Source organism: Erinaceus europaeus, chromosome 3, assembly GCF_950295315.1.
Source record: "Erinaceus europaeus chromosome 3, mEriEur2.1, whole genome shotgun sequence".
NCBI classification, from domain to species: domain Eukaryota; kingdom Metazoa; phylum Chordata; class Mammalia; order Eulipotyphla; family Erinaceidae; genus Erinaceus; species Erinaceus europaeus.
The window spans coordinates 182,591,955-182,607,988 of NC_080164.1; the positions used below are offsets into that span (position 1 = coordinate 182,591,955).

A 16,034-nucleotide genomic window follows, 5' to 3' on the forward strand; every position below is an offset into this window, starting at 1 on the left:
CTCACTGTGACGAGAGTTATCTACAAGCCACAGGCTGGAAGAAAATATTTGCACAAGACACTTCAGGAAAAGTGTTGTATGCTTCACATTGGTTTTGGTCTCACCCCCACCCACTCCTCCCCTGGGAGATTGTGGTCTAGCCCCTGCTAGTTTCCCGCCTCTCTTTCTCCCCACCCCCTACCCTACGTACTGGGAGAGTTCCTCTCTGCCTCCGGAGGAGAAAGACAGAAGAGGAGGAGAAAGACAGAAGAGCACGTTTGCTCGCTCGTGAAAACAGATTAAACTGCGTTCTCAGCTCAGCCGTGTGTCTCTGGTCGCCTCTGTTACCCGCCCGTGAAGCCAGCCCGGTTAAAACAACATATGGTGCCTACAACGTGGGACGTGACCTGCCCATCCCCCAGATAAGTGACAATTTGGCTACCTATGCGCTATGGCCTTCTCTTCTGCACCATTGATGAGGTATGGGTGGTTACAGCATTTGTGCAATTCCATCACTGTGTTGAGCAGATTAGGCATGTTAGTGTGACCTGCCCCTTTGGAGAGGAAGGAGAAATTCTTCTCCAGAATAGCCCAGTAGTATTTCTTTTGGATGTTTGTTAGTTCTTCTTCAATAATGGTTTCCTGTTTGGGTGCCAGGTTTTTTTCAACATCCTCTTTGAGCCTTCTAAGCATCATTGGCTTGAGAATGGCCTGTAGCTTCTGAACCTGTTCCTCTGTCTTGAGATCCCCAAAGTCCTTGAGAAATTCTGATTCTGAAGGGAACTGTGAAGGTTCCAAGAAGTGAAGCAAGCTAAATAGTTCTTCCACAGTATTTTGCAATGGGCTTCATCAATGACGACACAACGCCACTCGATCTCACCAAGTTCAGGACAGTCTGACAAAATCATCTCAAAAGTGGTGATCAGGGCATCAAACTTGTACGCACCCAGGATGAGACATCCCCGTGAATCTTTGCAGTACATTTCATACTGTTGAATCATCTGTCGGCTGGCCAGGCTACCATGATAAACAATAGTGTTCATCTCTGTCCGTGTATTGAATTCTCGCTCCCAATCAGTAATTGTGGACAGTGGAGCAATGACCAGGAAAGGTCCATGAATGCCAACATTGGATACCTCCTGTAAGAAGGCAATGGACTGAATAGTCTTGCCCAATCCCATCTCATCAGCCAGGATACAGTTCTGCCTGTTATACCAGTTGAACAGCAGCCTAGCCAGTCTACCTTGGCGTTACTCTCGATCGCACTCTGTCATTTCACGAACATCTCATAAAAACTGCAGCAAAGGTAGGTGTGAGGAATAACATCATTGCAAGACTGGCCAGCTCCTCATGGGGCGCGAGCGCTCCCACACTACGATCATCATCTCTGGCATTATGCTATTCCACTGCAGAATACTGTGCCCCAGGATGGTTCCATAGCCCCCATGTCCACTTGGTCGATTCCAAATTATATTCCTCCATGAGGATAATTTCTGGAACCATCCGTTCCACCCCGGTTCCATGGCTACCAGTTCTTAGCAACATCGCCTCGCCAGATATTCGTCGGGATGCGGCATCATCTAAGTTCATTTCCCAAGTCTACGCTCCACCGGACCTGCCAATATACGCGGATATCTTCGCCCACCCTGTCCAACGCTTGACGTCTCGTCACCCAATCTGGTCCCCTACGCCTACACTGAACTTCTCTGTTCCAGACTCTTGGAAACAGAGTTGGCAGTCAGCTGAGGTAAAGAACAAACACCTCATCACAGACCCCTGCAAGCATCAACCCGGCTTTGACCTAGCACATTATGATCGGGCCCTCCTCAATGGCTATCGAACAGGCCATGGCCGGTGCGCAGCTATGTTCCATCGCTGGGGAGCCAGAGACGACCCCAACTGCCCCTGCGGCTCCAGACAGACTATGACCCACATAGTCAACGACTGCCACCTCTCCAGATTCAAAGGAGGTCTCAAAACTTTACATCAGGCTCAACCTGACGCTGTTGACTGGCTACGGAAGAAGGGCAAATGCTAGAAGAAGAAGAACAGCAGCCAATTGACCCCTTCCAATTGATATTCCCGTAATTGATTTCTGTTTTTATACTCGTGTGACAGCTCCAACTTCTTCCAGGAGCTTGCCTGTGGACGACTCACTCTTTTGAGTTCTGGATGCCTTGACTGGACAAGAGGATGTTGAAAAAAACCTGGCACCCAAACAGGAAACCATTATTGAAGTAGAACTAACAAACATCCAAAAGAAATACTACGGGGCTATTCTGGAGAAGAATTTCTCCTTCCTCTCCAAAGGGGCAGGTCACACTAACATGCCTAATCTGCTCAACACAATGATGGAATTGCACAAATGCTGTAACCACCCATACCTCATCAATGGTGCAGAAGAGAATGCCACAGCGCATAGGTAGCCAAATTGTCACTTATCTGGGGGATGGGCAGGTCACGTCCCACGTTGTAGGCACCATATGTTGTTTTAACCGGGATGGCTTCACGGGCGGGTAACAGAGACGACCAGAGACACGGCTGAGCTGAGAACGCAGTTTAATCTATTTTTACAAGCAAGCAAACGTGCTCTTCTATCTTTCTCCTCCGACGACAGAGAGGGACTCTCCCAGTAGTAGGGTCGGGGGCAGGGAGAAAGAGAGGCGGGAAACTAGCAGGGGCTAAACCACAATCTGGGGAGGGGGTGAGACCAAAACCAATGTGAAGCATACAACAGAAAAGGGCATGTATGGGGGCTGGGGATGAGGGGGTTACAGGCTTAGTCTGTTTTCCATGTGTTTAAATGTTCCTCATACATAATCCCAACAAAGAATTGAGGAGAAAGAGTGATGTTCAGGAATTCTAAACTTTATTCAGGAAAATTGAGGATACCCACATGTTAGAATGAGAGAGGGAGAGAGGGGGGAGAGAAGAGGGAGAGAGAAAGAAGAGAAAGAGAGAGAGATGGAAGGGAGGAAGGATAGAGGGAGAGAAAGAGGAGGGAGAGAGAGAGGAGAGAGAGAGAGAGAGAGGAGAGAGAGGGAAAAAGAGAGAGGGAAAGAGAGGAGAGAGGAAGGGAGAAGAGGCGGGGAAGAGACAGAGAGTAAGGGAGGGGGAGAGAGAGAGGAGGAGGAAAGAAGAGAGAGATGACAGGCCGCCTATGCAGAGAGTAAGCCACGCCCACAGGTGAAGCCTATAAACATCCACACCCCGCCCCCACTTCCTTTCTAAGCCACACCCACACCTGTTACCACTCCCATTTTCTGTGCAGTAGTTTCCTTTCCCCAGGTACACAGGTGGGCTGGAGAACCTGTGTTCTGACATGGTGCAGCAATGTCTGTGTGTGTTCCCCCAGTTACTTCCTATCATTTCTGACCTCAACAGACTATTACCTGAAGCATTCAAAGAACTCTTGACACTCAAGGATAAGAGCCAGAGAGATAGCACACCAGGTAGAGCGCATGCCTTGCTGAACATGGAGGACACTTTTGAGCCCCAAGACAACAGGGGAGTTGCCACTGCACCAGAGGATTCCAGGGCTGAGGTTCTGGTGTGCTGGTGTGACTCCTTTTCTCCGTCTCTGTCTCTCTGTCTAAATACAAAAACAGGCTAGAAGCAATGAAATCACTCATTCATGAGGTCTGAGGGGAAAAAAATATTTTGTTTTCTGTATTGTTCATAACAGGAAAGAAGACAAAACAACCATTAAAAACAAATCCACCCAAGAACAAGAAGAAAAAAATATATATTGAGAAAAAAAAAGAAAAAAAACAGATTGGTCAGGAGAGAAAGCACGATTATCCTGCAAAAAGACTTTCATGCCTGAGGCTCCAAAATCCCAGTTCAATCCCACCATAAACTGAGCTGAACGGTGTTCTGGTGTCTCTCTCTCTGCCTCTCTGTCTCTCTCTCATTAATAAAGTCTAAAGAAGAAGATGAGGAAGAGGGAAGGAAGCAATGAAGGGGAAATGAAAGGCAACATTTGTTTCCCCAATATTATAAAGTCTGCCATGGATTTTCTCATCAAAGAATTGAGAGAGTATGATTATTCAGGCACTTTAAACTTTTATTTGGAAAAAAAATTGAGATTAGGACATGGGGGACAGAGAAAGAGAGACAGAGAGAGAGAAAACACTTACATGGTGATCACATAGTGATCTGGGAGGAGATAGCAAAAGCTCAAAAGGTCCAACTTTTTAAAACCCAAGCCCCACCTCCACCTTTCTAAACCACACCTGTAAACACTCCTATTTTCTGAGTGGTACCTTCACCCTCAACAGAAGGAAGGATGGAAGGATGGGTGGCAGGCAAGAAGGAAAAAAGGAAGAAAGGAAGGACTCAAAAAAAAAAGTTGGGGAAGACCTGGAGACAGTAGTCAAAGACCTCCACAGTTTGGTTGAACTTCCCAGCAGCCGGTGAGCTTGACAGCTTCTCCCTGATCAGCCACAGTCATGCCCAGACATGACCCACTCTCCAGCCACCCTGTGCTCATCTCTGCACAGCCCCCCAGGAAGCCATGGCTTGACAGCTGAGCTCCATCCCTCTGTCTCACTTCGGAGAAGATGGTGCTAATGTCTCTCTCTCTCTCTCTCTCTCTCTCTCTCCACTGGGGGGGGGAGAACCAGCTCTCCTCCTGCTGGGGCCACAACTGAATTCCAAGATGAGAAAGATTTTGGAGAATGGTGCATTGCACCAAAGCAAAGGACTCTGGGAAGAGGGGGGAGGGAGGATAGGAAGAAAATTTGGGGGGCAGGGGCTATTACATAATGAAACTGTATGCATATGTCAGTGAATGCACTGTAAGGCATGAACCCCCTCAATAGAAACAATTAAATAAATAGATTTGGAGAGAGGGAGGGGTGGGGGATTAGCTGTTGCAATCTGGGAGCAGTGAAAGGAGGGGTGTAGTGTGGAAGAAAGTCTTCAGGGAAGGGAGATCCCTAAGGTCACCCTCCAGACCTCAGAACAAAGGTGGGATTAGAGGAGGCCACAATGTGGTTCAGGGGGTCTAAACAACCTCAACAAATGGTAACTGACATTCTCAAGGAGATAATTCAAATGAGAAGGATTTCCATTTCCACATATGTAAAAATAGCTCCCTGACATTTCCCGTCAACTGACTACATCTCCTTCTTCTGTTTCAGGAGACAGAGCCACAAGAGGAAGCAAGGTAAGAGGCTGCCCACAGGTGCACCTGTCACCCACTCTTTCTCTGAGGGCCACAGGAATCTGGGCACTTGGAAAGACTTGGGGTGTCAGCTGGAAATCAGACCCTAGAAGATGTGGTTGGCTGGGATTTGGATGGTCTATTGAAACACTGTTAGCTCTGCTCACAGACCAACAAATGTAACTTCTGATTCTCTTTCCTTCTGCAGACTCCTCTACCACCTCCTCGGTAAGACACTTAAGAGAGTAAATCCATTTGCTCTGTGATGGAGTGATTAGTTCCAGGACTTGGAAAGAGAGGAAACGGGACTGGGCAGTGGCACATCCACTGAAGTGCGTATGTCATGCACAAGGACCCAGGTTTGAGCCCCTGCTCCCAGCCTGCAGAGGGAAGCTTCATGAGTGACAAAGACAGGTCTGCAGGTGTCTCTCTTTCTTTCTTCCTCTCTATTGCCCCCTCCCCTCTCAATTTCTATCTGTCCTATCAAATAACAACAACAAAAAAAACTACTGAAAGTAGTGGATTCACCTTTCAGGCACCGAGCCCCAGCAGTAACCCTGGTAGAAAAAGAAAGGAAGAATGGAAGAAAGAAAGGGAGAGAGAGAGAGAGAGAAATAAAGAGAGAAAGAAATGAAGGAAGGAAGGAAAGAAGGAAGGGAGAGAGGGAGGGGCTGGATGCTGGCACACATGGTTAAGCGCTTATGTTACAGTGTGCAAGGACCTGGGTTCAAGCCCCTTATCCTCACCTGCAGGCGGAAAGCTTCAGGAGTGGTGAAGCAGGACAGCAGGTGACTTTCTCTGTCTCTCTCTCTCTCTCCCTATCTTCCTCTTCCCTCTAAATTTATCTCTGTCCTATCAAATAAAATAAGATAAGTTAGAAAGGAAGGACAGAGGGGGGTTGGATGTTAGTGCAGTGGGTTAAGCACACGTGGCACAAAGCACAAGGACCAGCAGAAGGATCCCGGTTGGAGCCCCCGGCTCCCCACCTGCAGGGGAGTCGCTTCACAGGCAGTTAAGCAGGTCTGCAGGTGTCTCTCATTCTCTCCTCCTCTCTGTCTTCCCCTCCTCTCTCCATTTCTGTTGTTGTTGTGGCCAGGTGTCGGGCTGCACCGCGGAGAAGAGAGAGGAAGTCCGAAGCAAGGGGGTACACAAATCTTTATTATAGGATGGGGGTGGTGGCTCAGGCCACGTGGAGTCAGCCGACAATGGCCATCCCCAATACCTGACCACAGGGCGAGAGAAGGGAGAGAGATCTGTGAGAGGGGGAGCCAAGAGCCCAGAGAGAGGGGGGGAGGTGAGGGGGCTTTTTATTGGGCAACAACCAGGGGTGACATGTGCTCAACCATCTCTTCACAATATCTCTACATCTTTTCTATCTTTCTATCTAGTAATAGCATAAGATGGTTCAAGGTCTGTAAAAGACTATCATGGAGCAGAAACCTTTTGGGCATAAACCTAAATGATATAACAAGACAGGAAGGGACAAGTAGGGGAGTAGTAAAAGCCAGTGTGAAGTGAAGGGAAGGATTGGTGTGTAAAGGGACGTTTCCTGCTTGGGGGGGGCAAGGGTACATAATGAGGGGGAGGTGGGAGGGCATGACCCACCAAACAGAGGGGCTATTTGGCATTGTATAGTCCTCAAGGCAATAGTCTGTAAAGTCTATGAATTACTCAGGATCAGTCTATAAAAAACCAGCAGCGTGAAGGGAAATAAGCTGCTTTAAAATTGTGTAAAATGTCTATAGGGTATGCCAGAAAGTCTGATACAAGTCTCAGTCCAAAGTAGATGGCTAGGGGAAGAATTGGCAGGGGATGAGACACTGCATGAGGGAGGTCAGCCGCTGGAATTCTGCTTTTCTGTAGATAGCCACCTGGAACCACCAACACGTGACAGGCAAATCAGAAGCAGGAACGGCAAGCAGGCATTAAGAAAGTTCTGTCCTTGGAGTCTGTGTATCGGGTTCTTCAGATCGCGTTAAGTGACATCTAGGGTTTCGGGAGGTATGCCACTGTAGTCATGCTGTCTAGTGGGTGATGTCTTGGTGTGCAGGGGTTCAGATGGTTTTTCCGGGATTCCTGTGAAAGAAACACAAACAATCTGCTTCTCGTGGTTAATTTGAACTTGTAACAAGTTATAGGTTTGTTATAGCTGATACCTTGATGATTATAATTGGTTTAAAATCTCTTTATGATTTTATTTAAAGGTCATCTCATGTGACCTCCTGTAGCAGTCTCTACCACAGGATCTTGAGACCAATTTTAGCTAAAATATGTATTTTAAACAGACTCAAATTGCTTAGAGAGTTAACGCATTTTCGTGATAATGATTTTAACGTTTACAGTGCCAGATTGATGCCAGATCTGTTGTGGATTAATTTCCACAACATAGTTTACAGGGCACCTTTGGGGGCCCTTCAAAGGTGTCCTGTATATAAAATTTATATATTTTAGTTTTGGGAATGTATAGTCACGTTAAACATTTAGACTTTTACCTAAATAGTTACCTTAACAAATTAATATTTACCTTGTCTGGTAATAGTGTAGCTGTAGGGTTACACTTTTGACTGTTAAGTTAGTGTTACCAAACTTGAGACATACCCATAAACATTTAGTTATAACACACTGGAGGAAAAAGAACTTTTGTTATAAAAACATATTATTTTTAAAAACAAATTTATATCTGTCATTAGTCACACAGTTTAAGACTAAACACTTACATATATACCAAAACTATATATAAAAATCAAAAGAGGGAGAAAAACAAAAATTTTGGAATGTTTCTGGATGTCTCCAGAAACTTTGGCTGCATCCAGCATTTTTATATAAAGCCAGTTACCTTTTAGAGTACTCTGAGCAGATGGATCATGCAAAAAAAAATTTTTTGTCACTCAACACACTCACTCACAAAAACAACTGGCCAGTTATAACATAAGACATTCAGGGAAAGGGTAGGAGAGAGGTCTCTGTGAGCCAGATTTTGTAGGTACTGCCATGTCGTATTATGGGTCCTGGGATGTATCCTGCATCTGGTCCTCTTGTATTGTTTCTTGTTCTTCAGGGATAACAGCGCCATCCTGCGGGTATTGTCGGACATGGAGGGCAGGAACCCAGAGGTTTAGAGAAATTTTGAGGGAAAACGCATGTGAAACCCCTTCCCATGGTCAATAGTGGGTCAGGTCCTTTCCAAATTTTATCGAGTGGGTCTCTCCATTTGACCTTAATAGATGGGAGGGTAGATGGAGTTTTCCAGTGAATAATGATAGGAGGTAGGTCCGAGTTATTGTAAATATTAAAGAGATTTAACGTAGTTAAGGCTTTTGCTAGCTGGATATTGGGGGGTACATTCCTCCTTTAATTTTATTTAGTTGAGCCTTAAGGGTTTGATGGGCCCTCTCAACAATGCCTTGTCCCTGTGGATTATAGGAAATGCCTGTGGTATGAGTAATGTTCCAGAGGGAACAAAAATCTTTAAATTGTTCGCTGGTAAATGCCGGTCCACAGTCAGTTTTCAGTTGAAGAGGTAAACCCATCACAGCAAAACAGGAGAGCATATGGCTTTTAAGCTTTTTAGCACTTTCTCCTGTCTGAGCTGTAGCCCACATAAATTTAGAAAAGGTATCAATTGAGAAAAACACATATTTTTGTTTGCCAAAGTTTGGTATGTAGGTGACATCAATTTGCCTAATAGCATTAGCTTTTAAACCTCGGGGGTTAACCCCAAGGGTCTGGATAGCAGGTGTCTTTATGAGACTTGCACAAGAAGAGCATGTAGCGAGGATATGTTTTAACTGTGGTACAGGAACATCAGGAAAGTGAGCTTGAAGGCCTTTAAGATTAACATGGGTTAGAGAATGAAAATTAGCAGGATCAGAGACAGAGACTGGGAAAGTTCCTGTGGAGGTAAGGTGGTCAACTGTGGCATTCCCTTTGGACAGGGAACCAGGAAGAGGGCTGTGGGAACGAAGGTGTTGAATATGCAGTGGTTGGGTTCGAGAACAGAGCATAGAGGCGATTTGAATCAAGAGAGGGGAAAGTGGGTTGTCATCAATTTTCACATAAGAATGAGCAAGCCATGGAAGTAAGTTAACAGTGTACACACTGTCAGAAAAAAGGTTGAAGGATTCTGGTACAGCTTTTAATGCAAGGAAAACAGCATAAAGTTCTTTGTACTGAGGGGAATTCTCAGGAAGCTCAGTAACGAGAGGTTTAGGAGATTGTTTGTCTGGGTAATACATAAGGGCAGCAGCTCCCTTTTTTTCTGCCATCAGTAAAGATTGTAGGAGCAGAGGGAATGGGATCCCGAGAGAAAAGTTTAGGTGCTAGTAGAGGCAAAAGAAGTAAAGAAACTATCAATTTATTAGAAGGAAAATGGTTATCTATTTGTCCTGGAAACCCCACGAAGCTTATGGCAAAGCGGGAATGATTGCATATAAGCCACTCTGTATCTGTGAGAGAAAAGGGCAGAATAATTAAATCTGGTTCTTTCCCTAAGACCTGCACAGACCAATTTCTCCCTTGGCGAACCATGAATGCTAACGCATCTATCTCAGTGAAGAGTCTTGGAGCTCCTCCTACTGGCGTGTAAAGCCACTCAAGAACCCCATGGTCTTGCCACAATGCCCCTACTACTGTGGGGGTGGAGTTGAAGATTAGAAGGTTTACCAGAGAGGAGGGGGAGAATCGAACAAGGTGCATGTCCTGGAGGGCCTGGTTAACCCTCTCCAGTGCTGAGGAGGCCTCGGGAGTTAACTTACGTTTTGAAGAGGGCTGTTTGTTTCTTTTCAACAGGTCAAACAGTGGTTGGAGGCAGCTTGTAGGCAGATAGAGATACTGCCTAAGCCAATTTAAATTTCCTAGAAAACTTTGTAAAGAAGCAAGAGTAAGGTTAGAAGGGAAGGTGACATTAGATTTTAAGGGAGAAATTTGTGTTAGAGAAATCTCTGAACCTAGGAAGGATATTGGAGGGATTAGCTGTATTTTCTCAGGGGCTACATTAAGGCCGCTTTTCTTTAATGCAGGAATGAGAAAATCACATAAGGCATAGAGATCTGTATCTGATTTTCCCCATATTAAAATATCATCTGTATAATGAAAAACATGAAGGCCCTTATGAATATATGGGAAAGGGGCAGATTTAACAGACTCCTGACAAATTGTAGGACTATTGGCCATACCCTGGGGTAGCACCACCCATTCAAATCTATCAGCAGGGCTGGCATTATTAATAGAAGGAACAGAGAAGGCAAAACGTTTACAATCTTGTGGATGCAAGGGAATAGAGAAAAAACAATCTTGTATATCAATAGCTATGATTGGAATTCCCATGGGAATTGCAGAAGCATGAGGCAAACCCCTTTGGGGGGAGCCCCAGACCTGCATGGTTTTATTTACTGCACAGAGGTCTTGAAGGAGGCGCCATTTTCCCAAGCGCTTTTTAATCACAAAGACAGGAGTATTCCATGGGCTTCAAGAATGACGAATGTGTCCCAATGACAACTGCTCTCGGACAAGCTCTTTTAAAATTTCTAGTTTATCCCTAGGTAAAGACCACTGTTCCCCTCAGACAGGCTCATTAGAAAGCCAGCTTAAGCGGGGTGTTTGGCTACGAACAGTGGCATTTAGTATTGGGGATGCTGATTAGACCTGGTCTCGAAGGAGTGAGTGTTACGCTCTGCAGAAGCATCTGTGAATATCCTAACATCAAGACATTCCAGAAGATCCCTGCCCAGTAGGTTGGTGCTAATATTAGCTACCAAAAGGCAGAAGTGTCCAGTAGAGCCTTCCGGGTCTTCCCACATGAGCGAATCTTGTGTGCGAAATGATGGGGTCATCCCTCCTACTCCATGTATACTGGGTCCAGGAAGGAGTTCCCAATCTTGGGGAACCTCTTCTTGCCTTAAAATCGTCTTTTCTGCCCCCATGTCAATCAAAAATTTAAAAGGAATATTACCAATCTTTACTGTCATAGAAGGGTGACCCCGTTCTAAAACAGGAGTGGTCCACAAAATCTCAGGCCCTGAATTTGTACCATTCAGGGGAGAACCATCTTTATGAAATTGGGACCAACAATCTCTCTTCCAACGAAACCCCTTACAACATTTTGGACAAACAGTACGTGGCCTCTGGCTCCCTGACTGAAAGCAGGGTTGTTCTGACTGGAGGCGTGGCTTCCCTGACTGGAGGCATGGTCGCAGCTTATCAGGACATTGGTTACGCCAATGTCCTTGGTGACCACACTGAAAGCAGGCCCCGTTTTGATTACATGGGGTAACTGTATAAACCTGTGTCGTAGCGGATGCCCCATAATTGCCTGATGTAAGTTCCTGTGTCGCTAAAATCCAATTATCTGGGTGTAGGTGTTTAAGATTAAGGCATGCCTGACGGAATTGTGGTCTCATGCCTTCCCAGACAATAGAGCGCAGGAGTAGTGAGCGGATGTCAGGATTATAAACCTTTCTCTCTAAACTTGTCTTCACCCTTGAGATGAAGCTCACCAATGATTCATCAGTGCCTTGGTGAAGAAAGTTAATGGGAACTGATGAATCTACATTGGGTGGGGTCACCCTTTCCCATGCTTGTGTTGCGCAGATGCGTACCTGTTCAAAATAACCGGTTGGAAACCTGGCTTCTGCCTGCTGAGCTCCAGATTCATAAGCTCCTGCTCCAAACAAAGCATCAGAATTCCATTCTACCTGTTTGTTACTATTTTCCTGCGACTGTCTAGAGCACTCATCGCGGAAGCATGCCTTCCACTGTAGATAGAGTGGGTCTGGGAGTGCAGCACGAGCCAGGTCTTTCCAATCCTGGGGCATGTTAAGATGCTGGTAAAAACTTCTTAAAATGGACTTGGTCCATGGAGCATGAATTCCATCCTCACTGACTGCTTGTCTGAGTTGTCCGAGCTCTTTAGAGGTTTATGGCTGCCACGGCTGAGGGTTTTGTTTAGAAGGGCCACATTTACCTTCTAAACAAAATGGAGGGTGTGGATTTGGTCTGATGGTGCAGGAGAGGGAGCTACAGAAGTGAAAGGTGCCGTGTAAACTGCTGTAGTGGCTGCAGGGGAAACTGAACGCATATCTACGGGGACAGAACTCTCAGGGCAGACTGCACATGGTTTAAAGTCCTTAAATGCTGAAAAAATATCCTTTAACTCTCGTATCTCAGCCACAAGGTCCCTTAATGATGATGTATCAGCAGGGGGCAGGGTCAGAGCCTCAGGTGAAGCTGAACCCGGGCAGCAGGGGGCAGGGTCAGAGGAGGAGCGTCCGAACTGTGTACGTGTCTGTGGGAAGGGAATTTTTGGGTCTAGCCACTGATCACTTAGGGCATCTAAGTCTTAAGCACATATGCTTTAACTCTCGTATCTCAGCCTCAAGGTCGCATATCCTCAAGGCAGACCAGGTTGTACATATCTTGTAAGTCACGATTATAGCTATGAGAACTCACGGTGTAGTGAAAATTAAACCGTCTCTGAGAGCACGAATCTGTCCCAGGACAGAAGGAGATAATGACTGGGACACCTCCTCTTAAAACGAAAAATTTCCCATGGTGGAGGGAAACGCAGGGCCACAGAGGTGGGCGGATGCCACTTACCTGTGTCTGGGCGGCTTTCAGGGACCTCAGGCCGGGCCGTCCAGCGGGGCGTGGGTGTGGAAAACAATGGGCGCCAGATGTTGTTGTTGTGGCCAGGTGTCGGGCTGCACCGTGGAGAAGAGAGAGGAAGTCCGGAGCAAGGGGTACACAAATCTTTATTATAGGATGGGGGGTGGCTCAGGCCATGTGGAGTCAGCCAACAATGGCCGTCCCCAGTACCTGACCACGGGGCAAGAGAAGGGAGAGGGATCTGTGAGAGGGGGAGCCGAGAGCCCAGAGAGAGAGGGGGAGGTGAGGGGGCTTTTTATTGGGCAACAACCAGGGGTTACGTGTGGGGCCAGGATTGGTTGAAGGGGGCACTGCTAGGATTTCACGGGGCGTGGTAAAACCTGGGGGTAGAGACTGCATCAGAATCATTCCTCAGCGTCACATTTCTCTCTTTCCTGTCCAACAACAATGACATCAATAACCACAGTAATAATAACCACAACAATGGTAAAACAACCAGGGTAACAAAAAGAAAAAAATGGCCTCCAAGAGCAGTGGATGGATTCATGGTGCAGGCACTGAGCCCCAGCAATAACCCTGGAGGCAAAAAAAAAAAAGAAGAAGAAAGGAAGGATGGAAGGGAGGGAGAGAGAGGAGGAGGAAGGAGAGACAGAAAGAAAGGAAGAAAAGAAACACAATTATTAAGATATTGAAAAATGGACGTGTTACCCCACAAGTGAGGCAGATCCAAGTCTTTATCCGTCCACTTTCTCTTTCATGGAGTGACACATCCATTCACTAGATACTCACAAGGTATATGTAGCCACCAACACTTCCATCCTTTTTGGTTTTATTATTAGTGATTTAACCATAGTCAAATTATGTGATGACAGGTGTATAGTTGTGGGGGGAGGGGTGGGGAGAGAAAGAAAGAGGGGGAGAGAGGGAGGGAGAGAGAGAGAGGATGTGTGTGCGGGTCACCTTCCTTGCCACCAAACCCTTACTCTGACAGCCTCACAGTCCCCACAAAATCTAGGAGGCCGGGTGGCTGCCATCTCCCTCGCTTTTGTCATCCACATTCTCCGCTAGAAAGAAACCATCTGGTAGTTGTCCTTGGCCTCTTCCCATCTTCCCCTCAGCTGCCTCACCTCCTCGGCTTTCCTTTCCTTTGTCCTGGATGCTACCCTCTCATGTTCCCCTGAACATTCACAGCTGAGTGACTTTCCTACTCTTCCTGTGTCCGGCTCCAATTTGAAACCAGATACTCGATCAGACACGCACACACATGTCTGCTGGTCTGCAGAGGCAGGTGGGACACAGGCACATGAAGGCTGATGCAGCGGCCACTCCTGTCCCTCCTGGAACTTGCCTGTCTCCGTCTCTGTCTCTGTCTCCGTGTCTCCACGTCACCATGCAGTGCTGCCCTCCAGGGCGGCTGCCTCCCTCCCTCTCTGCCTTCCCCACCCCTCCTCTGGAACCCAACACCCAGAGTTGAATGAATGGGGGCGAGTAACTGGATGAAGTGGCAGTCCTTGACCTGCAGAGATGCCATTTATTTAACTTAATTCTTTATTAGAGATCTAATATTGATTTACAAAATTGTAAGGTAACAGGGCTAGAATCCCATACAATTCCCACCACTGGAGTTCTGTGTCCCCACCCCCTCCAATGGAAACTACAGTAGTCCTCCCAAGGTCACAGAGAAGAGGCTGAATATATATATATATTCCACATTTTTTTCAAAAGTCCAGCCTTCACTTCCTTGCTAAGTCACCCTTACACCTATTACTACTTCTAAGTGCCTTTTTTTTTTCTCTCCTTCCCCCCCACCCTCTTCTCTCTCAAATAAGAGAAACAGTGCCTGGCTTCCTCTGGTGCTTTCCAGACTTCTTCCCTCTCAGTGATGGTATAAAAACTAGATTCTTGGTGATAAATGCTTCGAGTCCTGGTGGAATGGGGGAACAGGGCCCCCTGGTTTACATCCCCTATCATTTATTCCTCTGGGATAAATGAGATTATGAACTAAAATTCTTTTGGGGAGCAGAAGGTGGGAGTTCTGGCTTCTGTAATTGCTTCTCCGCTGGACATGGGTGTTGGCAGGTGGATCCACACCCCCAGCCTGTTTCTATCTTTCCCGAGTGGGGGGCAGGGCTCTGGGGAGGTGAGACTTCAGGACACATTGGTGAGGTCATCTTCCCAGGGAAGAAAGGATGGAATCCTAGTAGCATCTGAACTCGGTGAATATGTCCTTTCTCTGGGGAATTGAAAAAGGCAGGCCCAGGGCTTTGAGTCCATGGTGAAGCAAAAGCTGGTCCCCACCACCCCCTGGACCTGCTAGAACTCCAGCAGATGCCTGTGGAGAAAGTCAGGCTGCCCTGTGAAAGGGCATCACACTCCAGGGTCTAACAGAACCCTTGTGCTCATAGCAGGCAGTTCATGGGAGGCTCCTTCAGGGAACGGCCACACTGGAGGGTCCCTGTGGTGCACGGGTCTGCTGTGGGAAGTGGCAAGCACCCCAGAAAATCTGGGGATCAGGGTGGGCTGAGGGTAGGGTCTTGTGCAGGCTGCCTCTAGAGAACCCTGTGTGTGTGCACGATTGTTCTCAGATGCTAATATGACTCTTCACACAGGCCACTGGACACTCTTCCAAAGAAGTACCAGCCCCTGCCCCCTGAGCCACTTTGCAGCTGGTCCCCTTTGCCTCTGAGACATCCCTTCCCCGAAGGCCGGCCAGCACCCAGGTGAGACATTCAAGGTGACATAGGTGACAGGGGGTGGGGAGGTGGCATGGGGTGTGTGACAAGAACCACAGATAAATATGTCCCTCTCATTTTCTTATGATATTGTGTGTGTTTTATGGTTTATCTTATGAATGTGCTATTTGTTTATTTTATTAGTGACTTAATATTGGTTTACAAAACTATGAGATAACAGGGGTTCGAATCTACACTGTTCCCGCCACCAGAGTTCTGTGTCCCCATTCCCTCCACTGGGAACTTCAGTTCTCCCAAGGCCACAGATGTGGGTTGACAAGCCCCTCTCTGAATGGACCCTTAAAGGGGTGAGCTTCGCCTGCAGCAAAGAATCTTAGGAACCCATAGGCTGATTTTTTTTAACTGAAAATGCAGCTTTCTGCTAATTAAAAGTATTATTATTAGAATGACTCAGCTGAAGATTTAATTTGGGTCTTTTGGCTTTTTTAATTAAATTTCTGTTTCTAGATAGAATAGTGGTTTGGAATGTTAGACAATCATAGAATGTTGGACAATTTTAGGAAGGCAGGTTCACACCTATGTTAGTGTTTAAA

At 46.6% G+C, this 16,034-nt stretch overlaps 1 protein-coding gene across 1 annotated transcript in view; it reads left to right on the forward strand.

The window, feature by feature from the left end:
- Positions 1-16,034, forward strand: part of CLNK (cytokine dependent hematopoietic cell linker) — a 75,760-nt gene that overhangs the window by 11,430 nt on the left and 48,296 nt on the right. Inside the window, exons 4-6 of the mRNA XM_060188467.1 lie at positions 5,124-5,149; positions 5,355-5,374; positions 15,358-15,468. Of these exons, the coding sequence (XP_060044450.1) occupies positions 5,124-5,149; positions 5,355-5,374; positions 15,358-15,468 (157 nt within the window). The remainder of the gene's footprint in view (positions 1-5,123; positions 5,150-5,354; positions 5,375-15,357; positions 15,469-16,034) is intronic.